General features: G+C 42.4%; 1 protein-coding gene across 2 annotated transcripts in view; it reads right to left on the reverse strand.

Annotated features, from left to right (window-relative positions):
• Nucleotides 1–7,984: 7,984 nt before the first annotated feature.
• Nucleotides 7,985–25,046, reverse strand: part of LOC135517936 (myosin-IIIb) — a 60,084-nt gene continuing 43,022 nt past the window's right edge. Inside the window, exons 16-31 of one of the 2 annotated variants that reach the window (XR_010452090.1) lie at nt 24,539–24,582; nt 24,270–24,335; nt 23,722–23,841; nt 17,159–17,244; nt 16,982–17,029; nt 16,723–16,770; nt 14,799–14,890; nt 14,156–14,344; nt 12,413–12,534; nt 11,914–12,107; nt 11,727–11,816; nt 11,404–11,569; nt 10,777–11,139; nt 8,617–8,689; nt 8,227–8,332; nt 7,985–8,048 (exon numbers count right to left, since the gene is read on the reverse strand). Coding sequence is in view for 1 of the 2 variants with exons in the window: in XM_064942668.1 (XP_064798740.1) it covers nt 8,325–8,332; nt 8,617–8,689; nt 10,777–11,139; nt 11,404–11,569; nt 11,727–11,816; nt 11,914–12,107; nt 12,413–12,534; nt 14,156–14,344; nt 14,799–14,890; nt 16,723–16,770; nt 16,982–17,029; nt 17,159–17,244; nt 23,722–23,841; nt 24,270–24,335; nt 24,539–24,582 (1,709 nt within the window). In the remaining variant the exon portion in view is untranslated. Of the gene's footprint in view, nt 8,333–8,616; nt 8,690–10,776; nt 11,140–11,403; nt 11,570–11,726; nt 11,817–11,913; nt 12,108–12,412; nt 12,535–14,155; nt 14,345–14,798; nt 14,891–16,722; nt 16,771–16,981; nt 17,030–17,158; nt 17,245–23,721; nt 23,842–24,269; nt 24,336–24,538; nt 24,583–25,046 lie in introns of both variants that reach the window. The other variant, XM_064942668.1, reaches the window with a different exon arrangement.

A 25,046-nucleotide genomic window follows, 5' to 3' on the forward strand; every position in this document is an offset into this window, starting at 1 on the left:
GCATTAAGACACGATCTGACGTCACCTTCCATGATAACCTCAAAAAAAGCACAGATCACAACAGTTAAGTTCAGTGCATTTCTGTTTCAGGAAACCAGACAAATAACATAATGTTGCTAAAACTGCTAAAACTATTTTCTAAATTACTCCATACTCCCTTATTCTACTGGTGACCTCTAGGAAGAGTTACCAGATCATGAAGATAGCACCCTAACCCCTCACAGAATTCCCACTCCAGGATCACAATCTGGTGATATTTGTATCAAAACAAAAACACAACCTGAAATCAGCAATACCTATATCACAATCCATTTGAAGTAACTGCCATCCCTTATTAACATATATTTTTCTTTCTATATGCAGCCTGAACACAGTACCACTGTATAAGTACCCAAAGACCAGGACCTCAGGGAACTGGTCATTTTCCCCTTTCAAACACGTGATTTAAAAAAACATGTTAAATCAAAAATAAAACAATTCAAATAACCAATCAACTTAGAATAATCTCCTAAAGTAATGGTACAACTTGGATAGAGAATGGTGTTTCTCATTAATTTTATAATGAAATCCCCCTGTTCCGTCAATTTCTAATGAGGGTGATCATTTCTCATTAGGATTTTTTAGTATACAGGGCTTTCTACACCATTAAAATGTTTCCTATCCCTTCCTTTCCCTTTCCTTCGGAAACCCTTTAAATACCCCCTGATTTCCATCCTCCTGCATACCCAATTTAACTGAATTGAAAAGACACCATCCAATACATCCCCCAACTCAGCGACAGTCTCTCTCCAACAATTCACTGGTCTCAATTTCCCCACGTGATTCTCCATAATCACCATACACATAAAAAATAATGTGAAGTTAATTTTAGGTTAGGTAACCCCTATTCTAATTCCTTGTGACCCCTCCCTCCTTTCATCCATTCTAGAATTCCATTCCAGAAGACGACGACATCAAACGTACATTATTTTCAAAATAAAACCATAAAATGTCTAATGGTTTAAACAAACCCTAAGGCCTTCTGCATTTGCAAGGAGTGTTTGGCCATATAATTGAAATGTGTTACCCTTTAGAATCCATTCCCCTGGCATTTCGCCTAGAATCTCCAACCCAAAATATGTTTTCCTGTGGCAAATTTAGCCAATTTCTCCTCGTAAGGAAACCGCAACATTTATACGTGGCTCTCTAACACCTTCTCCCACCAAGGCAGCCAGCCGCCTTAGCCATTTCGTCTGCTTTACGATTACCTATGGCGATTTTATCTGTACGACTAGTATGACCTTCACATTCCACCACTGCTAATTCACTGGGTAACTGACATGCTTCTAATAATTGCCTCTACCCCCAGACCATTTTTTTATTGGTGTTCCTGTCGCTGTTAACGTGTCCCGTTGTGACCACAATGTCCGAAATAATAAACTACTCCAAATGCATACCACACACAGCGTACCCCGTTACTCGATTTCCTTCTGTGTTCATGTAATTAGAGCCATCTGGATACAATACTTTTCCCAATTTCAATGCTGTCTCTTGCAAATCAGGCCTAGGTTTCGTAGTAATCTGATCTGGGTCACATGTAGGCAATTCAACAGCATTAACGACGCAGGTTTCAAAGCACCAATCTTATGAAATTGTAGATTTTCCCCATTTAACGTTAACTCCCATTTTGTCCATCTTGCACTACTAACATGTTGTGCTTTCGTGCTGTTCTGCTAATGCGTGTGAAACATACACATCTACTTTTTGACCCATTATAATGGAACCCGTGTTATGCAACACCATTTCAGTCGCCTGTACCGCCTTAAGCACGGTGGCATTCCTTTTGCCACCGAGTCTAGCTATTTACTCCAGTACATTACTGGTCTTTCTCTCCTTCCACGACTCTGCGCAACCACCGCGCCCCTCCTGTTCATGAACAAACATTTTAAAAGATCATTTTATGTTTTTGAAATCCCAATGCTGGCACTTGACACAATTGCTTCTTTAACTCGACAAACACTTCCCTCACACTCTTGATTATTGTACCATCACATAACCTACAATTGACACCCTTTAAATGATTGTTTCAATGCAAAATGATACCAAGTGGGACTTTTTGTAAATCCCATCAGTACTCTACTAAAAATTAGATTAAACGTGCTTTCTTACGTCTTGTCTTCCATCACATAGAAACTGTAATCTCTATGAACCACTTATCAATCAAACAGAGACTATACACCGCTTGGTGAAAGTTCCATTCTTGCTAATCTCAAAACGATGAGTTGTTACTCTTTTGAAAAAGATGCAAACTCTTGCCTGGCAGCATTTGCCACAACTACAGCAGGCTCCATTCCCACTTTACACTCCCTTTTCCAATGACCAAAAGCCCCACACCTAAAACAGCCAGTGTTCCTCAGTAAGGAAAGTAGAAATTGGCTGTCCTAAAAGTCGCAAAATGATGTCATAACCTAATTTGCATAATTGACCAACCCCAAGAACACCATCCCAACCGTGAAGCATGGAGGTGGAAACATCATTCTTTGGGGATGCTTTTCTGCAAAGGGGACAGGATGACTGCACCGTATTGAGAGGAGGATGGATGGGGCCATGTAACGCGAGATCTTGGCCAACAACCTCCTTCCCTCAGTAAGAGCATTGAAGATGGGTCGTGGCTGGGTCTTCCAGCATGACAACGACCCGAAACACACAGCCAGGGCAACTTAGGAGTGGCTCCGTAAGAAGCATCTCAAGGTCCTGGAGTGGCCTAGCCAGTCTCCAGACCTGAACCCAATAGAAAGTCTTTGGAGGGAGCTGAAAGTCCGTATTGCCCAGCGACAGCCCCGAAACCTGAAGGATCTGGAGAAGGTCTGTATGGAGGAGTGGGCCAAAATCCCTGCTGCAATGTGTGCAAACCTGGTCAAGAACTGCAGGAAACGTATGATCTCTGTAATAACAAACAAAGGTTTCTGTATCAAATATTAAGTTCTGCTTTTCTGATGTATCAAATACTTATGTCATGCAATAAAATCATACAATGTGATTTTCTGGATTTTTGTTTTAGATTCCGTCTCTCACAGTTGAAGTGTACCTATGATAAAAAATTACAGACCTCTACATGCTTTGTAAGTAGGAAAACCTGCAAAATCGGCAGTGTATCAAATACTTCTTCTCCCCACTATAGTTTTGATGGACGCCGTAGGAGAGAGGAATAACATTGTGGGAGAGACGAAAAGTGAACTACAAACTTTCTTCTGACGATTCTTGTTTTTTTTAAATGTCACAACTCCAACCCTCCTCCTTTATACGGGCTTGGGACGGGCAAAAGTGACCCAAAAGGGACCGGCAAAAGTGACCCAAAAGAGACTGGCAGAGTTACTTTTTAAATTTTTTTTAATTTGGTTTGGTTTTTAACCTTGTGGTCCACTTAGGAACCTACAACAAGTCACAGTAAAACTAACATGTTTAAGTATAATGTTGTCCAATTGTATCTAATTTGCTCAATCTTTCAATAGTCAATCAATAGTTATTACTCCCTACACTCCCAACAGTGTTCAGGGTATTTTAGATTTCTTCACTCCCGTCTATAATACATATCTTCTATTAACTATTTTCTAAGATAGCACTACACACTTCCCTGGATAATAGTTAATTGGTCCCGGGACCTAATACCTTGTATTAGAACCGATAACATACACGTCCGCGAATCTATTACTGGAGAATACAGACAGGACTTTATGTCCTATTCCAGTACTTCCTCAAATATAACTATTATTGCTAACCCACATCAAAATTATTCACACTTCTTCCTATTGCCACATAATCTGCCATGGTTCACCACGCCAACTTCCATTCACACACACACTTATGGCCAATACAACTAGGCTCTCACACCGTTCTAGCTATGCTGTGAACCAATCCCGCCGGATTTACCCCCTAGGATTTACCCTTTGCAGGTTCCAGTCTGGCAGGCTTACCTTCCGGGACTCACCCTATATTTATAGTAATCACAGGTATCAACCTACTGGGATTTACTATTGACTTTATAGTACTAGCAGGAACCAACCTACTAGGGAGTTACCCCCTAGAACTTACCCTACAGCCTGTATGAGTTTACCCTCCGGGCCTTATCATTTACTATAAAGCTACGACCGGTCGTTACACAATGGGCCTATAGAATTAAATTTAGGCTCTCCAGGTCCGTATCCCATAATTAGTTCAGCCAAAGATTCCCAAGATGTCAAAATGAGTGGAAACAGATATAGGAACTAGCCTACCTTGTTTGTTGCCATCTCTGCTACACTGATCTGGACTCTTTGGTTTGATTACAAATCGTGGTGAATCCTGCTCGCAGCGCCATCTGTTAGGTTCTTATTTTTCAGAGTCAATAACTCATGGACACTAGAGAAGCTTTTTAACCAAGTTTAATTCTGCCCAAAGGTTCTGTACATCACAGTTATATACATCCCACTTAAGACACTCCTCCTTCTCTCCAATCCTTACATCTTATGGTTCAACAAGAAAAGGGTAACAGGATACCAAACCCTTATTACTCCCTTAAAGGGATCTGACCTCACCTCCTGACCTTACCTAATCCACAGATGTCGGTCTTTCCTGTATCAACACGGTGCTCTCCTCCCATCCCCCAACACATTCCAAAGCCACTCCGTCTTTCTACAGATGTCACTCCTTAATATAATATGAGTCTGATCTATCATGTCTTTAATATCTCAATGTTCAAAATGTCAAATCCAACACGTTTGATGAACACAAACTATGTAGGTCTGCTGATATTCATATCACCTTTCTCTCCTGTCTCAACCACCCTGCGCAGTGCCAAAAGCTGTCACATTTACACTTGAGTAGAGTCTTCGTTCTAAACCCGAGGAGAAGCACAAGCACTATTTTTCAGGATGTCGTCTGCTATCAGCAAAGGCTTGCGGAATCCCTTCAAAACGTTCCATCAACAAGAACGTGTAAGACGTATTATTTAAAAAAAAATAATGCATTCAAATCCTTTCCATTGTTTTAATACTTTATTTCTCATATTTCACTGGGGTGTAACCCATATGGTTAAAATAAATTGGAAAATAAGTCACATATACTCTATATGTTCCCAATAATTTCATGGGTAAACCCAATAATCAATGTTTCGGGGAATGCAGTGCCTTCTAGAGAGTAGTAAATTAACACAAAATATGCTGCTTGAGTGGAAACCCTGGATCAGATCACCAACCACTGACTCATTTAATCACTAAACGGACTGTATGTTGAAGAGGAAGTAATTCACTGATCGGAGGTTCAACAAGCTGTTTAATCTATCCAAGTGCATTTTGGTCAGCCTCACCAATTTTGAGTTGTTATTGCTGGTCTCTCACCACATTTGAGTTGGCTAATAAAGCAAACGCTAATTAGGGTTAATTGAAAATCACAGTTAATTTATTAATGATTAAAATCAGTCATACTTCTGTGAAATATGAACATTATAAAAAGGGAACTTAAAAAATATTTTTTTCATGTGTAAACAGAACAAAAAGACTTGAATTTAAAAACACATTCATCAAAGTTGTCACGGTGACTCCACTGTCGGGAACTGGCAGGATCTATATCCTCATCTTCTCATGATTGAGTTCAGTTTTTCCCGCATCAGTTGAGCTTTCCTAATCTGCATGGTAACACCCAGGACCTTCTTCACTCTCGGGTCTGCACAGTACTTCCTCCCATTGGCATATAATCTACAGTACAAGAAGAGAGTGGGATGTTGAGGGTGCAGTCCAGATATAGGTACTTCTCTGATCTTTACAATGCCTGGAGAAGTATTTTGCATCTGATCAACCACATTAATATGATGATGGAACTCTAATGTGTATCTGAAATACACCCGCACCAGTCTTATGGTTATTGGCATGTGTAACAGAAGTAGGGAATAGGGAATCTTGAAAGATAAGACCAGAGGTGTCATGCCCATTGATCTGCTCAGATTTGTCCACATGTTTTTCTCCAGATGTTAAATGATTTACTAATTTTCTGGTTATAATTGTTAATTTAAAAAAAAGATATGTCATCCGTATTTTCAGGAGGGGGCACAATGACTGGACCAGGCAAAGAGTACACCCCACCCCCCCCCCCCCCCCAATTCTTCCCAGTAAGTGGTTCCTTCCTAGGTGCACCACTGAGCAAAGATATGGTAGACAGGACGCTAGACACTATAGTGTGTGCAGAAACACAGGCGGCCGGTAGCACCTTAATTGGGGAGGACGGGCTCATAGTAACAACTGGAAAGGAATATGTGGAATGGTATTGAAGACATCAAAAACATGGTTTCCATTTGTTTAATACCATTCCATTTACTCCATTCCAGTTATTATTACGAGATGTCCTCCCTTCAGCAGCCTCCTGTGGTGCAGACAGTATCATCAGTGGAGGAGGAGAAAGAGTTTGATATGATTTTAGCTGCAGGTGATGGGCAGGATTCATAGGAGGTATGTTTGTCAATTAATTCATTAGAACAAGCCATGTACAGTAGCCTATTTATTCCTTCATGATAAATACATTTAAAAAACAAATGTTTCTGTATACTACAAGCCACCGAGCAATTTTACGAAGTTGGCTTTAGCTTGTCAGGTTCTCAATCTCCCAACCTAATAACTAGCTACCAAGCCATTTCAGGATAATCAAGTTAGAGTAGCTGGTCTATCTTTTCTGGCAAGCCTATGGGGGTTGTTGTGTTAGCAAAGACAGTAGCCTGCCCTACATGCAGTGGCGTTCTACTACTTAAGTAGTATCTGTACTTTACTTTTTATATTTTTGCCAACTTTTACTTCACTGCATTCCTAAAGAAAAATAATATACTTTCCACTCCATATATTTTCCCTGACATCCAAAAGTACTCGTTACAGTACATTTTGACATGAAAATGGTCAAATTCACACACTTATCAAGAGAAAATTCCTGGTCAGCTCTACTGCCTCTAATCTGGCGGACTCACTAAACCCAAATGCTTCGTTTGTAAATGATGTCTGAGAGTTTGAGTGTGCCCCTGGCTATCGATCAATAAAAAAATTGTGTTGTCTGGTTTGCTTAATATAATGAATTTCAAAGTATTTATACTTTTGATACTTAAGTATCAAAAGTAAATGGAATTAAGTATATTTAAAACCAAATACTTTTGGACTTTTACTCGAGTAGTATTTTACTGGGTGACTGAGTCATATTCTATTAAAGGTATATCTTTACTTTTACTCAAGTATAAGAATTGAGTACTTTTTCCACCACTGCCTACATGCACTATTTTCTTTCGAGAAATTGTGACATTACAGAACAAGTGGTGAGGACTCACACAACAGCGTCGATCTCACATGCACCATGGTTGTGTTGGACATCATATCGCTCCACTCGCATTAGTATGCTCAAAGGAATGTGCCTGGATGTCCCAACACAACATTTTGGAATGGCTCCTGAAAGAGGCAGTTAATTCATTACAGTAACCAGGTCAGAACTACACAAAGATCCAGTATTCACATGATATTCCGGAGTAACAGATGAATAACCAATCCCCAAAAATGCCTAATGAAAATCCATCAATACTGAATCAATTAGAAACCAGCAAGATCACGCCCCTCAAGGACTGGAGTTGTGCACACAGTATATTAATACAATTTTTCACTGGTGCATCACATTACCTTGGATGGAGTATATGGTGACACACAGCACAAAAGCCAGAACCTTGAGATCCATCAAGGAGATTTGGAGTCCTACAGTATCTGGTTGATTCGATCTATGCCACTGTCTAATTTGGTTGATTTAGATCTATGTCACAGTGTCAGACTCCTGTTTGCCTGTTGTGATCTGTCTACTACTCTGAATGTGGTCACTGGATGGAAATATCAGTTAAAAAACAAAACCCCTCCTCTCTACAGGTCTGGGTGCCTATTGGCTGATTCTTTAACGGTAAAAAAAACTCACTGATGACTGAAGTGAAAGAGAGCCATGATGTGTTAACACCGAAGAATTTTCATGCAGATTTTATTATGATGGGGGGGGAAAAAACAAACTTGAGGACAACCAGATATCTAAAATGTAAACAAATAAAAATATTCAGTAAATCCACAGAATGTAAACATTCCCACTGCATAATTTACATTTAAATAAACATAAACAACAATACAATCAGAAACATAAAACCCCTTCACACATCAATTTAAATCGTTACAAAATAAAATACTAGTAAACAAGGAAGTATCTCCTTACAATTTGTTCATGGATAAAGCTTAGACAGAATATGGTCCAGTTAACTCATTCAGTTGGGGAAAAACAACAAATAGCATTAACTCCCTCCATCCCATGGGTTATGAATCTGCAACAGACACAAAAATAGCATAAGTCAGTGTAAACCACTGCTTGGCTAAATACTTGATTCTATTTGAAAAGGGATTGGTTATGTATATAAAATACATGCAAGAAAAAAGGCGTGCACACTCAGACTTGCACAACATTATGGTGTTTTGGGAGGCAGCGTGGGAACGTAATGAAATGTGAATGAATAGAGCTGACATTATTCCCTATTCTACTTGATCGAGACATGTCTAAAAACAATATATTGCACAATGTTATGCCCTGCATGCCAGAACTATGACATACCTGTCCTCCTCCAGGAGGGGTTGGTGGTACTGTGAGAGATAGAGGGGCTCTGATCCTGGCCATCTGGAAAATGCTGCAGAAACGATTGACCCACGTTAAACAATTTAATGGCAATGCTACCAAATACTAATTGAGTGTATGTAAACTTCTGACCCACTGGGAATGTGATGAAATAAATTAAAGCTGAAATAACAATCACTCTACTATTACTCTGACATTTCACATTCTTAAAATAAAGTGGTGATCCTAACTGACCTAAGACAGGGAATTTGTATTAGGATTAAATGTCAGGAATGTCAGGAAAACGGAGTTTATTTTTTTTTGGCTAAGGTGCATGTAAACTTCCGACATATATATATATATATATAGTTTATATATATACACACACACACACACACACACACACACACATCACGGTCGTGAACTAACAGGTTATAGAGCAAACAATGCAATTATCACAACACATAGGTTGTAATATGTTATTTTTTCCCCCCAGTGATTTTACACACACCACTATTGTTCATAAAGTAAGTGTCGTCCAAAACAGAGTTTGGTAAGTGACTGCGTTGCTTTTCATGGCACAGTACCCTGGGCAGGCGGAAACATCTCCTTAGGAGGACCAATAGAATGGTCAAAAATCAGTACACCCTGACCACATGGGGCACCGGGTCACTCAAAGCAAACTTGCCGACTGGTACCTCTTCCCCAGACAAGGCGTGTGGTTAGTACTTGCCCTTTCTTGGGAAGTAGCTACTCTAGTGAAAATGGGATTCCCATTTTGGCTGTGTGCATGGGATTCCATAAAGTTATTCAACAAACCTGGACAGATTGCCAGGATATGGATATGGGCTGTCAAACAATCAAACCTGAGACTGGTGTGTTGTTGGTAAGTAGCAGTGGTGTAGTGGCGCCTGGAGAAGTGGGTATACTCTAACTTTGCCAAAATTTCCCCAAACGGCCCGCCCACCGAAGGAAAGGCGCCCTCTTATTAATTAAAATGAGAAACCTGGACGTTTTACTTCATATTATGAGGCATGTCTTACCTTGCTTCAAAGAAGCCTATAGCCAAAATGCACCATAGAAATTTGGAGACATTTATTTTATAAAGACTTCCTCATATGAGTTCTCCTGTTCTATTGGTTCTCTCTCAACTTTCTATCCTTGTCTATCAGTCAAAGACATTATCCTAGTTATATTAGCAACCCATGATGGTTGTTGCATCTTTAGATCTCCCCTCGTTCTACATTTCCATCTCTGTCCATGAAACCGCTCGCATGAGTGGTGTGCATTTTAGAACGGTATTTTTCCACAAATTTAATTTTGGAACATTTGCGCGCAGGTCTACTGCCGTGTGCACATTGCTGCACCTAAATGTGAACGATGGAGCATTCTGAACTGCTCCATCAGCCTTATTAGGGCTCCAAGGTGTTGCAGCGGTCTAAGGCACTGCATCTCAGTGCAAGAGGCGTCACTATAGTACCTGGTTCGAATCCAGGCTTTATCACATCCGGACGTGATTGGGAGTCCCATAGGGTGGTGCACAAGTTAAATAAAGATTAAATCAAATAAATACAAATTAGAGAGGAAGATATGCATAGCTAACATTGTACCTGAAGACAGGTTTGCTCCCTGTTAGCTAGCTAGCTCATAATCATGCAAACCTATTACATATTTGATGCATGTTGCCAGCTTGCTTTCAATAATGTTTCAACTCAAACTGGTTAGCTACTGTCCTTCTGTTGTGATTGAATGGCAGAAACACCCACATCAAACCACACCCGCCAAGACAACTCTTATTTGCCTCCAGCCATGGCCACTGGCATTTCTTAATGAGCATGGATGAAAAACAAGGTCAAATCAGGAAGTGCAGATGCCCTTTAATGGTTCAACAACACCATATAATGACTGCTATCTATACGCAGATGTACCTACACCAGTTCCAGCAATAGACCAAAATGTACCCAATCAGTTCTATAGACTGACATTTCAAGGTGTGTAATTTCATTGATAAACAATGATAACCTGGATCCAGCATTAATACATAGGCCATTCAACTCAACACAATGTGTCCAATCACACATTAGTCTGCCTCTACATCTCTCGCTCCCTCCATTTATCCATCCTTTCTCCCTCTTCCCTCTCCTTATCATTGCCTCTCACCTGTTGGATCTCCCTCATAGCCAATCGGATGGAAGGATACAACCGGGGGAATGACCTGCTCTTGTGGTCAGTCTCGTCCTCCTCTTCTTCCCCCTCTCCTCTCTCCCCATTCCTCCCTCCACGGGCCTCCCCTCCTCCAGCCACGGCCCGGTGTCTTCGGTCAGATATCCGCCTGAGGACAGGTGGTCTCTGGGACTCCAGGCTGGGGCCCTGCCCCGGGGGCAGGAAGAGCTGCTGGAGCTCCAGGTGGACAGGGTCGGGGGTTGACTCACCCTCCTCCCCAGACTTGGGGCTCCCGTGGTTGGCTGTAGCCAGGAGGTCCAGGCCCTTCAAGTCCTCGTAGTCTGTGTTCTGGTCACATGTCTGAAACAGCAGATTCAAATTTGCTTACATTAAATCTGGAACAGTCCAAGCATGTAGATTTTAGATTGTAAAATACTTGCTATAAGCTTTCTGAACAGCTTATGGCTCTTCCCAGACAACATAAAATGCATACATGTTTGATGATGCATTGTTACTGTTCAGTATTGCATACAGGTCCTGGCAGAACCTGTTCAACTGTGGGTATATTCAAGACAGTATTTGACAGGAGCCAGACCCTAAAAAGGGGTTTGACCCGATGCTGACCTGTCCACAGGGCGTGCTGAGCAGCTCGTTGAAGGGCTTGATGCCCACCTGGCTGTGGTGTTGCACCAGATCAGGCAGGGAGGGGTGGGCTTTATCCTCCCCCAGGATCACATACTTCCCGTTGGACTGCATCTCAATCATAAAGTGCCTGCAGCGGTTCGCCCCCCTGACAGTGGATAGACGGAGAGACCAAGGTCAGAGGGTAAAGGGTACACATAGGTCACAAAGGATGAGGTCCAAATGGGAGGTTAGGGGTTTAATGTCTCATGTGTCTTTGGTGGATGAATCTGTGTTTAAATCCAGTTTGTCATCCTCAGTCTTACTTATATGTTAGTGTGTAGCCCTCCCGGCTCTGTCCCACACGAATCAGAAAACAGCCCACAGGCTTGTCCGTCATCAAATCCTCTGCTTGTCTGTAGAGGAGACATACACAGAGAGACTTGTTAAAACCACAATGAAATCTGAATGAAAATTTGCATACATGTGCATTTGACATCCTCTCTTACTGACCTGCGTGTAATCATGCCATGGAACCAGCAGGGGAAGGCTCCATTGTGGACCACCTTACGGGCCTGTGTCTCCTTGAACCAGCGGATGGTGTTCTTCCTTTTCTTGCTCCTCTCCCTAGCTCGCTCCTCTCCCCCTACCTGGCCCACCAGCTCAGCCAGTTCAATATGCACCTCCAGGTTGTCAAAGGGAGTGGCCTGGGAGAGACAGAGGGAACCATAAATCGTAGGGTCGTTTAAGGCTCAGTTTAGGGTCAAATTTAGTCATCAAAGACTGCGAGTGGATGTCAGGGTATAGAGTGGGACATCGATTGCCAAAGGGTACAAGATCAGTCAATAGCATGGTTCCCACCAACATGCTGTCTGTGGGCTAGCCAGTGCTGGCTAGCACCAGAGATATTTAAAACAGAGAGGCTCAACATGAGATTATTTCCTGCAAATTACTTCTTACAGTTCTCAATTAAAATCAAGGTTACCAGTGTAGACTCTTGAGTATGGCTCACCTCAAACTGTTTGCTGCGGGGCCGTGGGACAGGAGCCAGGTGGGTAGCAGTGGGCAGGATAGAGCGAGGCTGGGGCTGTGGCTTCTTTTTCCTGGGTAGGGGCACAGGTGGAGAGAATGGCCCTGAGACACACACACACACACCCCGATTAACACAGCACTCAAAGCTACACTGGCTGTACAAAACATTAAGAACACCTGCTCTTTCAATGCCATCGACTGACCAGGTGAATCCAGGTAAACACTATGATCCCTTATTGATGTCACTTTTTAAATCTACTTCAAATCAGTGTAGATGAAGGGGAGGAGACAGGTTAAAGGAGGATCTGTAAGCCTTGAGACATGGATTGTGTATGTATGCCATTCAGAGGGTGAATGGGCAAGACAAAAGATTCAAGTGCCTTTGAACGGGGTATGGTAGGTGCCAGGCAGACTGGTTTGTGTCAAGAACTGCAATGTTGCTGTGCTTTCACGCATTACAGTTTCCCATATGTATCAAGAATGGTCCACCACCCACAGGACAGGATACAACCTTGGGAAGCATTGGAGTCAACATGGGCCAGCATCCCTGTGGAACACTTTCGACACCCCTGATGAATTGAGGCTGTTCTGAGGGCAAAAGGGGGGTGTAACTGAATATTAGGACAATGTTCTTAATGTTCTGTACACTCAGTGTATTCATACAATGAGTGACAAGGATCATTACACATTCTTGAATGCTGAATTATTGATCTAAGTCAGACTGAAATGTGTTTGTCAATGTACACAGAGGGGTAGAGAGAGAGTTTGGAGAAGAGTGGAGGTAAAGAACAAACTTAGAACAGCGTTAGGGAGAAACAGAACAAGTAGGTAATGTCAGTAAGGGAGATACAGTGCATTCAGAAAGTATTCAGACCCCTTGACTTTTCCATGTTTCAGCCTTATTCTAAAATTAATGAAATAGTTATTTTTTTCTCTTCATCAATCTTTTGGCAAACGCCAAGCAGGCTATCATGTGCCTTTTACTGAGGAGTGGCTTCTGTCTGACCACTCTACCATAAAGGCCTGATTGGTGGAGTGTTGGAGAGATGGTTGTTCTTCTCAAAGGTTCACCCATCTCCACAGAGGAACTCTGGAGCTCTGTCAGAGTGACCATTGAGTTCTTGGTCACCTCCCTGACCAAGGCCCTTTTCTACCGATTACTCAGTTTGGCTGGGTGGCCAGCTCTAGGAAGAGTATTGGTGGTTCCAAATTTCTTCCAATTTAGAATGGTGTTCTTGGAGACCTTCAATGCTGCAGACATGTTTTTGGTATCCTTCCCCAGATCTGTGCCTTGACATAATCCTGTCTCGGAGCTATACCGATATTTCCGTCGACCTCAAGGCTTGGTTTTTGCTCTGACATGCACTGTCAACTGTGGGACCTTATATAGACAGGTGTGTGTCTTTCCAAATCATGTCCAATCAATTGAATTTACCACAGGTGGACTCCAAACAAGTTGTAAAAACATCTCAAGGATGATCAATGGAAACAGGATGCACCTGAGCTAAATTTCGAGTCTCATAGCAAAGGGTCTGAATACTTATGTAAATAAGGTATTTCTGTTTTCAATTTTTTTAAATACATTTGCTCATATTCCTAAAAACATTTTTTAAATACATTTTAGAATAAGGCTGTAACATAACAAAAAGTGGAAAAGGGGAAGAGGTCTGAATACTTTCCGAATGCACTGTAGGTGAGTGAGAGAGATATTCTGCTTCCATACTCTTGTTCTCCTGCTCCATGTCCAGTCGCCTCCTCATCTCCTCCTCCAGCTCCTGCTCCCTCCTCTTCTCCTCCTCCTCCTCCTCCTCCCTGGCTTCTCTCTCTGCCCTCTCTTTCTGGGCCTGCCTCTGTCTGTGCACTTCCACCAGCAAGGACAGGTACTTCCTCCTGCAGCGCAGTGAACGGTAGTCTGCAACACACAGCAACAGTGAGAATGTGAAGAGAGAGAGAGATGCAGTGACAAGAGACATAGAAAGGAGAGAGAAGTAGGGAGGAGAGAAACATTAATGAATGGTATTTGTGATAAAGGACCACATTACGATGCAAAATGATGCTACAGTAAGCACAGGCCATGAAATCAAGATACCAGACAGTATGCCAGAGAAATCATCATCTATCTTGCAGTGGGGTGAGGGGTCGCAACGCAAAGACTGAAGGTAGCCCTTAAAACTGCATGCATCTTGCTGATGGTAATGTTTGTTTAATCATGTCCCATCATGATTGATTTCAATGTTTATAACCTAGTCTACAGACCTGAAAAGAGTTTTTACCCTCAGGCCTGAGTTCAAAAGCAGCAACATCTCACAGATGGCAATTCAATTACTTTGACAGACATTTGAGAGATTACAGTTTGTGGCCCTTACCTTTCTGGATGACAAGTGCTGCCTTGCCAAGTCTCTCTAACAGCCTGGCCAACTCCTCCTGGTGCCAATACTTAAAGAACATACGAGACGAGCTGCCACAAAAAGAGGGAGACAGTTAAAACAATGTTTATAGATATTGAGTATTATTTGCACAGGGAATTGTTGCATAAAGCACTGTTAAATCAGAGAGAAAATTAGAGAAAGATTTCCAATCAGAGAAAAAATTAGAGAAAGATTTCCAATCAACTTCAGTACTGTCATTAAGCCATATTCATACACTATATTTACAAAAGTACTTGGACACCCTTTCAAATTAGTGGAATCGGATATTTCTGCCACACCTGTTGCTGGCAGGTGTATAATATCGAGCACACAGTAATGCAATCTCCATAGACAAAACAAACATTGGCTGTAGAATGGCCTTACTGAAGAGCTCAGTGAATTTTAACGTGGCTCCGTCACAGGACGGAGCTGCTAGAGCTGCCCTGGTCAACTGTAAAATTGCTGTTATTGTGAAGTGGAAACGTCTAGGAGCAACAACAGCTCATCTGTCATCTGTCCTCGGTTGCAACACTCCCTACTGAGTTCCAAACTGCCTCTGGAAGCAACGTCAGCACAAGAACTGTTTGTACGGAGCTTCATGAAATGGGTTTCCATGGCCGAGCAGCCGAACACAAGCCTGTTCACCATGCACAATGCCAAACGTTGGCTGGAGTGGTGTAAAGCTTGCTGCCAATGGACTCTGGAGCAGTGGAAATGAGTTCTCTGTAGTGATGAATCACTCTTCACCATCTGGCAGTCCGATGGACGAATCAGTTTGGCGGATGCCAGGAGAACGGTGCCTGCACCAATGCATAGTGCCAACTGTAAAGTTTGGCGGAGGAGGAATAATGGTCTGGGTCTGTTTTTCCATGGTTTGCGCTAGACCCCTTAGTTCCAGTGAAGGGAAGTCTTAACACTACAACATACAAATTGTAGACGATTCTGTGCTTCCAACTTTGAGGCAACAGTTTAGGGAAGGCCCTTTCCTGTTACAGCATGACAATGCTACCGTGCACAAAGCGAGGTCCATACAGAAAAGGTTTGTCGAGATCAGAGTGGAAGAACTTGACTGGCCTGCACACAGCCCTGACCTCAACCCCATCGAACACCTTTGGGATGAATTGGAACACCGACTGCGAGCCAAGCCTATTCGCCCAAAATCAGTGGCTGACCTCACTAATGCTCGTGGCTGAATGGAAGCAAGTACCCACAGCAATGTTCCAACATCTAGTGGAAAGCCTTCCCAGAAGAGTGGAGGCAGTTGTTGCAGTAAAGGGGGGACCAACCCCATATTAATGCCCATGATTTTGGAATGAGATGTTCAACGAGCCGGTGTCTGTCCACATACCTTTGGTCATGTAGTGTAATTGTTGGACATTTCTAAAGACCCACACAGCAGGAGAAACCAAGAGCAGGAACCGAGAAGGGTGAAAGAGTACAATTGAGATAAAGATCTTTAGTCAATATAAACCCTGAGCTGTCCTCACAAGCCAAAAACAACACAGCTGTTAACTGAAGAATGAGCTGTTTTTGACAGACTGATTCTCAGTTGACAGTTTTATAAGACCACATTTTGGACTAGGCAGGTTGGAACCTGGGAGAAGTATTAGTGATGAGTGTTCCCATGTCTCAATGGAGGCAGCAATCCAAATAAATTGAAACTGAAATCTAAATCAACTATTCACTGACTTGTTCCTTCCAGCATAAAAACCTGAATAATTTGATTGGAATACAGCCCGGACGAAATGCTTGGATGAAGTTATGAAAGATTTGTTACAGGAAGAGTCAGCAGTAAGTAAGTTAGTCTTCTCAGACTGATTGTGGCAAATCATTTTCTAAACCAATTCATTGAACACAACAAGAGCAACTAATGAAGCCTTACCCACACTTCCAGCCATGTATCTTAGTAGTGTTGAGGATGGACATGCAGCTGAAAAAGACACCAACCACACAGGTTACATTTAATAAGATGGACAAATGTCTATGAAATCACCTAACACGGTGTATGGCATCTTTTTTTAATTGCAGGAACGGGTGCAAGTGTCTTTATATATAGGCCATCATTGAAAATAAGAATTTGTTCTTAACTGACTTGTCTAGTTAAATAAAGGTAAAAAATTTTTTTTATAATAAATACATACCTTTCCTTGGTTAGTGGTAAATCTGGCTTGATCAGCAGAATGTTGAACCTGAAGAGGGGAGACAGAAGATTTTAGCTGAAAATAAAACTGCAGTGCACAGCAATATCATGCATCCAATTTTTTGTGTTGGCCAAGATTGCAGTAGCCATGTTACAATTAATGCACACACACACACACCTCTGAGCAAATTCTTTGAACGACGGTCGCCAGGAGAAGCCATCTCTTCGTATCCTGATGGTTTCTAGAAGGCCGTTGTATCTTAGCTGGAAACATTTGAATTATCCTTTGTTATCATATAATATGCACTGCTCAAAAAAATAAAGGGAACACTAAAATAACACATCCTAGATCTGAATGAATGAAATATTCTTATTAAATACTTTTTTCTTTACATAGTTGAATGTGCTGACAACAAAATCACAAAATGTATCAATGGAAATCAAATTTATCAACCCATGGAGGTCTGGATTTGGAGTCACACTCAAAATTAAAGTGGAAAACCACACTACAGATGATCCAACTTTGATTAAATGTCCTTAAAACAAGTCAAAATGAGGCTCAGTAGTGTGTGTGGCCTCCACGTGCCTGTATGACCTCCCCACAACGCCTGGGCATGCTCCTGATGAGGTGGCGGATGGTCTCCTGAGGGATCTCTTCCCAGACCTGGACTAAAGCATCCGCCAACTCCTGTACAGTCTGTGGTGCAATGTGGTGTTGGTGGATGGAGCGAGACATGATGTCCCAGATGTGCTCAATTGGATTCAGGTCTGGGGAACTGGCGGGCCAGTCCATAGCACCAGTGCCTTCCTCTTGCAGGAACTGCTGACACACTTCAGCCACATGAGGTCTAGCATTGTCTTGCATTAAGAGGAACCCAGGGCCAACCGCACCAGCATATGGTCTCACAAGGGGTCTGAGGATCTCATCTCGGTACCTAATGGCAGTCAGGCTACCTCTGGCGAGCACATGGAGGGCTGTGCGGCCCCCCAAAGAAATGCCACCCCACACCATGACTGTCCCACCGCCAAACCGGTCATGCTGGAAGATGTTGCAGGCAGCAGAACGTTCTCCACGGCGTCTCCAGACTGTCACGTCTGTCACATGTGCTCAGTGTGAACCTGTTTTCATCTGTGAAGAGCACAGGGCGCCAGTGGCAAATTTGCCAATCTTGGTGTTCTCTGGCAAATGCCAAACGTCCTGCACGGTGTTGGGCTGTAAGCACAACCCCCACCTGTGGACGTCGGGCCCTCATACCACCCTCATGGAGTCTGTTTCTGACCGTTTGAGCAGACACATGCACATTTGTGGTCTGCTGGAGGTAATTTTGCAGGGCTCTGGCAGTGCTCCTCCTGCTCCTCCTTGCACAAAGGCGGAGGTAGCAGTCCTGCTGCTGGGTTGTTGCCCTCCTACGGCCTCCTCCACGTCTCCTGATGTACTGGCCTGTCTCCTGGTAGCGCCTCCATGTTCTGGACACTACGCTGACAGACACAGCAAACCTGCTTGCCACAGCTCGCATTGATGTGCCATCCTGTATAAGCTGCACTACCTGAGCCACTTGTGTGGATTGTAGACTCCGTCTCATGCTACCACTAGAGTGAAAGCACCACCAGCATTCAAAAGTGACCAAAACATCAGCCAGGAAGCATAGGAACTGAGAAATGGTCTGTGGTCACCATCTGCAGAACCACTCCTTTATTGGGGGTGTCTTGCTAATTGCCTATAATTTCTACCTGTTGTCTATTCCATTTGCACAACAGCATGTGCAATTTATTGTCAATCAGTGTTGCTTCTTAAGTGGACAGTTTGATTTCACAGAAGTGTGATTTACTTGGAGTTACATTGTGTTGTTTAAGTGTTCCCTTTATTTTTTTGAGTAGTGTATGTTCCACATACCCCAAGCAGAATCAGGTGTAATTGATGCCCTTATCAGAGACCTACAGGACTTACTTCAACAACTAAATACAATGTCAAAGCTGAACAGCAGGTGGCGATGTAACATAAAGCACAGTTATGATGGTGATGAGGGGGAGGGATTGTTAAAAAAAAAAAACGATTTAACATAGTCTTAACCTAGTCTTGCGTATGGAGGGCAATAGAGCTACAGCAGAGAACTCAATGATGAACATTGTAAACATCATGCCATTATAACCACATACATATGCAATGAATAAGAAGTTAAATCAGCTTTAACACAGACTACCCACCACAAATTTCACAGTTATTAACCATTGTTTCAGTTAAACCAATGTCTACCCAACTGCCAATACTGGATTGTACTGTTATATCAGTTCAGGCCTAGACAATCACATTAAAAAGCATTGATTATAGATGAGAGAGGGAGGGAAGTAAGAACCCTGCTGTCAGATTAGACAGCAGTGTTCACTGACAGCAGGGTATTGACCAGCTTCATTGTTTCATCAGGGCTATACTAACCCTCCCCTGGGGCCAAATCCACATCCTATTAACACACCACCCGTCAGTCAGACACTGACACACTAGCCTAGTGCCTAGATGCTGCTGCTTAGCTAACCACGGATTACCATACTGGGGACTGTGTCTTGTTCATTAGGGCACACTGAAGCAAAACGCTTTGCAAAGTGTTTCTTATTAGTCAAGTTCAGATAGTTTCAGTCCATTTTCTTCCATTTCATGTGTACTGAACACAACCCTCTCTGGAGTTGGCCCAAACCACAATATAGACCGATACTGTGTTTATAAAACTTTTCGCATTAAACTGTGCAGTTCACATACACTACCGTTCAAAAGTTTGGAGTCACTGAGAAATGTCCTTGTTTTTGAAAGAAAAGCACATTTTTTTGTCCATTAAAATAACATAAAATTGATCAGAAATACAGTGTAGACACTGTTAATGTTGTAAATGACTATTGTAGCTGGAAATGGCTTATTTTTATGGAATATCTACATAGGCGTACAGAGGCCCATTATCAGCAACCATCACTCCTGTGTTCCAATGGCATGTTGTGTTAGCTAATCCAAGTTGATCATTTTAAAAGGCTAATTGATCATTCGAAAACCCTTTTGCAATAATGGTAGCACAGCTGAAAACTGTTTTCCTGATTAAAGAAGCAATAAAACTGTCCTTCTTTAGACTAGTTGAGTATCTGGAGCATCAGCATTTGTAGGTTCGATGACAGGCTCAAAATGGCCAGGAACAAATAACTTTCTTCTGAAACTCGTCAGTCTCTTCTTGTTCTGAGAAATGAAGGCTATTCAATGCGAGAAATTGCCAAGAAACTGAAGATCTCGTACAACGCTGTGTACTAATCCCTTCACAGAACAGCGCAAACTGGATCTAACCAGAATAGAAAGAGGAGTGGGAGGCCCCGGTGCACAACTGAGCAAAAGGACAAGTACATTAGAGTGTCTAGTTTGAGAAAGACGCCTCACAAGTCCTTAACTTGCAGCTTCATTAACTCCGGGATGCTGGCCTCCTCTGTCCAGTGTCTGTGTTCTTTAAAAAAAAAATATATATATATATATATTTCACCTGTATTTAACCAGGTAGGCTAGTTGAGAACAAGTTCTCATTTGCAACTGCAACCTGGCCAAGATAGCAAAGCATAGCAATTTGACACATACAACAACACAGAGTTACACATGGAATAAATACAACAGTCAATAATATAGCAGAACAAAAGAAAACAAAAAGTCAATACACAGTGAGTGAAAATGAGGTAAGGGGGTTAAGGCAATAAATAGGCCATGGTGGCGAAGTAATTACAATATAGTAATTAAACACTGGAATGGTAGATGTGCAGAAGATGAACGTGCAAGTAGAGATACTGGGGTGCAAAGGAGCAAGATAAATAAATAAATACTGTATGGGGATGAGGTAGGTAGATAGATGGGCTGTTTACAGATGGGCTATGTACAGGTGCAGTGATCTGTGAGCTGGTCTGACAGCTGGTGCTTAAATCTAGTGAGGGAGATATGAGTCTCCAGCTTCAAAGATTTTTGCAGTTCATTCAGTTATTAGCAGAAGAGAACTGGAAGGAAACACGACCAAAGGAGGAATTGGCTTTGGGGGTGACCAGTGAGATATACCTGCTGGAGCGCATGCTACGAGTGGGTGCTGCTATGGTGACCAGTGAGCTGAGATAAGGCAGGGCTTTACCTAGCAGAGACTTGTAGATAACCTGTAGCCAGTGGGTTTGTCGACGAGTATGAGGCGAGGGCCAACCAACGAGAGCGTACAGGTCGCAATGGTGGGTAGTGTATGGGGCTTTGGTGACAAAATAGATGGCACTGTGATAGACTGCATCCACTTTGTTGAGTAGTATTGGAGGCTATTTTATAGATGACATCACCGAAGTCGAGGATCGGTAGGATGGTCAGTTTTAATAGGGTATGTTTGGTAGCATGAGTGAAGGATGCTTTGTTGCAATATAGAAAGCCAATTCTAGATTTAATTTTGGATTGGAGATGCTTAATGCGAGTCTGGAAGGAGAGTTTACAGTCTAACCAGACACCTAGGTATTTGTAGTTGTCCACGTATTCTAAGTCAGAGCCGTCCAGAGAAGTGATGCTGGACGGGCGCGCAGGTGCGGGCAGTGATCGGTTGAAGAGCATGCATTTAGTTGTACTTGCATTTAAGAGCAGTTGGAGGCCCCGGATGGAGAGTTGTATGGCATTGAAGCTCGTCTGGAGGTTAGTTAACACAGTGTCCAAAGAGGGGCCAGAAATATACAGAATGGTGTCTTCTACGTAGAGGTGTACCAGAGAATCACCAGCAGCAAGAGAAACATCATTGATGTATACAGAGAAGAGAGTCTGCCCAAGGATTGAACCCTGTGGCAACCCCATTGCAACTGCCAGAGGTCCAGACAACAGGCCCTCCAATTTGACACACTGAACTCTATCAGAGAAGTAGTTGGGAAACCAGGCGAGGCAATCATTTGAGAAACCAAGGCTGTCGAGTCTGCCAATAAGAATGTGGTGATTGACAGAGTTGAAAGCCTTGGCCAGGTCGATGAATACGGCTGCACAGTAATGTCTCTTATCGATGAAGGTTATGATGTCATTTAGGACCTTGAGCGTGGCTGATGTGCACCCATGACCAGCTCTGAAACCAGATTGCATAGCGGAGAAGGTACGGTGGGATTCGAAATGGTCGGTGATCTGTTTGTTAACTTGGCTTTCGAAGACCTTAGAAAGACAGGGTAGGATAGATATAGGTCTGTAGCAGTTTGTGTCTAGAGTGTCACCCCCTTTGAAGAGGGGGATGAACGCGGCAGCTTTCCAATCTTTGGGAATCTCAGATGATACGAAAGAGGTTGAACAGGCTAGTAATAGTGGTTGCAATAATTTTGGTAGATAATTTTAGAAAGAGAGGGTCCAGATTGTCTAGCCCGGCAGATTTGTAGGGGTCCAAATTTTGCAGCTCTTTCAGAACATCAGCTATCTGGATTTGGGTAAAGGAGAAATGGTGGGGGCTTTGGGGGTGTGCTGTGGAGGGTGCCGGGCAGTTGACTGGGGTAAGGGTAGCCAGGTGGAAAGCATGGCCAGCCGTAGAGAAATTCTTATTGAAATTCTCAATTATAGTGGATTTATCGGTGGTGACAGTGTTTCCTAGCCTCAGAGCAGTGGGCAGCTGGGAGGAGGTGCTCTTTTTCTCCATGGACTTTACAATGTCCCAGAACCTTTTTGAGTTACTACTACAGGATGCACATTTCTGTTTGAAAAAGCTAGCCTTAGCTTTCCTAACTGCCTGTGTATATTTGTTCCTAACTTCCCTGAAAAGTTGCATATCACGGGGGCTATTCGATGCTAATGCAAAACGCCATAAGATGTTTTTGTGCTGGTCAAGGGCAGACAGGTCTAGAGTGAACCAAGGACTATATCTATTCCTAGTACTACATTTTTTGAATGGGGCATGTTTATTTAAGATGTTAGGAAGGCACTTTTAAAAGAATAGCCAGGCATCATCTACTGACGGAATGAGGTCAATGTCATTCCAGGGTACCCCGACCAGGTCGATTAGAAAGGCCTGCTCGCAGAAGTGTTTTAGGGAGTGTTTGACAGTGATGAGGGGTGTTCGTTTGGTCGCAGACCCATTACGGATGCAGGCAATGAGGCAGTAATCGCTGAGATTGAAAACAGCAGAGGTGTGTTTGGAGGGCGAGTTAGTTAGGATGACATCTATGAGGGTGCCCGTGTTTACGGATTTGGAGTTGTACCTGGAAGGTTCATTGATCATTTGTGTGAGATTGAGGGCATCAAGCTTGGATTGTAGGATGGCCGGGGTGTTAAGCATGTCCCAGTTTTTTGCCCATCTCAATATTGTATTGGCCAGTCTGAGATAAGTCTTTTTCTTTGCAACTCTACAATGTAGATATTACACACAAAAAAATCTGCCGTTTCCAGCTACAATAGTCATTTACAACATTAACAATGTCTACACTGTATGTCTGATCAATTTTATTTTCACGGACAGAAAATGTGCTTTTCTTTCAAAAACAAGAACATTTCTAAGTGGCCCCAAACTTTTTAACGGTAGAAATGTACCATTTCCTTAGCTTTTGAAAGCATGGATTATTCTGAAAAAGGGGTCAAACTGTAAATGCACAAAACGACTGGTGTTATTTCAGTCTTGTGCATCCAGCATAGGAAATAATCTAAAGGAAATGCTGCTACTGATGAAGACTGCTACCTTCATCGCCAATGTAAGATAGACATGCCTACAGTACATCTAAAATAACATATTAAATATTGGTTCTCACCTGGTCCATGACTATTTTGTTGTCCACCTGATCAGGAAGCTTGCTGCCGTTAGGTTTGATGCAGCGGACAAAGTGAGGACTGGCAACAAACATCTTCTCCATCAGCACAGCCAGAGAGTGCTGAAGGTATGACACACTAACCATTATATGTGCATATTTATATTTTACAGCAGTTCAGTCTATAGGTAGGCATTACAGGGGTGTTCATTATTGTTCATACATTATTTTGAAATATAACACTCAGAAATAGGAAATGTATAAATCCAGATGTGTAACAAAGACAACGTCCGCCTTACCTTAAACTGGGCCCCGACCGACCGACTGTTTCCTAGTTGAGTTAAAGTTGTCATCCGCCTTACCTTAAACTGGGCCCCGACCGACCGACTGTTTCCTAGTTGAGTTAAAGTTGTCATCCGCCTTACCTTAAACTGGGCCCCGACCGACCGACTGTTTCCTAGTTGAGTTAAAGTTGTCATCCGCCTTACCTTAAACTGGGCCCCGACCGGCCGACTGTTTCCTAGTTGAGTTAAAGTTGTCGTCCGCCTTACCTTAAACTGGGCCCCGACCGACTGTTTCCGAGTTGAGTTAAAGTTGTCATCTGCCTTTTGCATGAGCTAAAAGAAAAAAAATGTTAAATAATTTAAACCCACATTCTGGCTCTGACTTTTGCACTGTAAGAAAGGTCCAAATATGATCCTGGCTGTTTGGAACCAAAAGTCATTCATTCTACAGAATCTACTGTATATCATATTCTGTTACCTTTGGTGAATTTTTTTCAAACTAGACTTCTGAATATTTTATGATCTACAGTGCCTACCATGGCTTTGCGTGGCATCAAGGTGCCTGTTCTGGAGATTGTGGCTGAAAAGACATCAAATATGAATCATAAGTGAATATTAGATGCGAGATGACAGACAGACAGTGATCAATATTTTAAACTAGAACCATTTTCAAACTGAGTCTGTGAATGCTATGTTGCTGTGTTATGATAAGAGTACCCATTTATTTATTTTTTTAAATCCTACATAATTTTCTAAGAAGAGGTCAGGGGGTATATTTGTCCACAAATCCACATTGGAAACAAGCCCACGTCATTGTGTCAGCTCTGATCCATGTTACGCATCTTTACAGAACTGATTTAATAGCTACAGATCAACATTCACGGTGTACACAAACGTAGAGTACCAGTCAAAAGACACCTACTCATTCAAGGGTTTTTATTTATTTAGACTATTTTCTACATTGTAGAATAATAGTGAAGACATCAAAACTATGAATAAAACACATATGGAATTGTGTTGTAACCAAAAAAAGTGTTAAACAAA

The sequence above is a fragment of the Oncorhynchus masou genome, chromosome 28 (genome assembly GCF_036934945.1).
Source record: "Oncorhynchus masou masou isolate Uvic2021 chromosome 28, UVic_Omas_1.1, whole genome shotgun sequence".
NCBI classification, from domain to species: domain Eukaryota; kingdom Metazoa; phylum Chordata; class Actinopteri; order Salmoniformes; family Salmonidae; genus Oncorhynchus; species Oncorhynchus masou.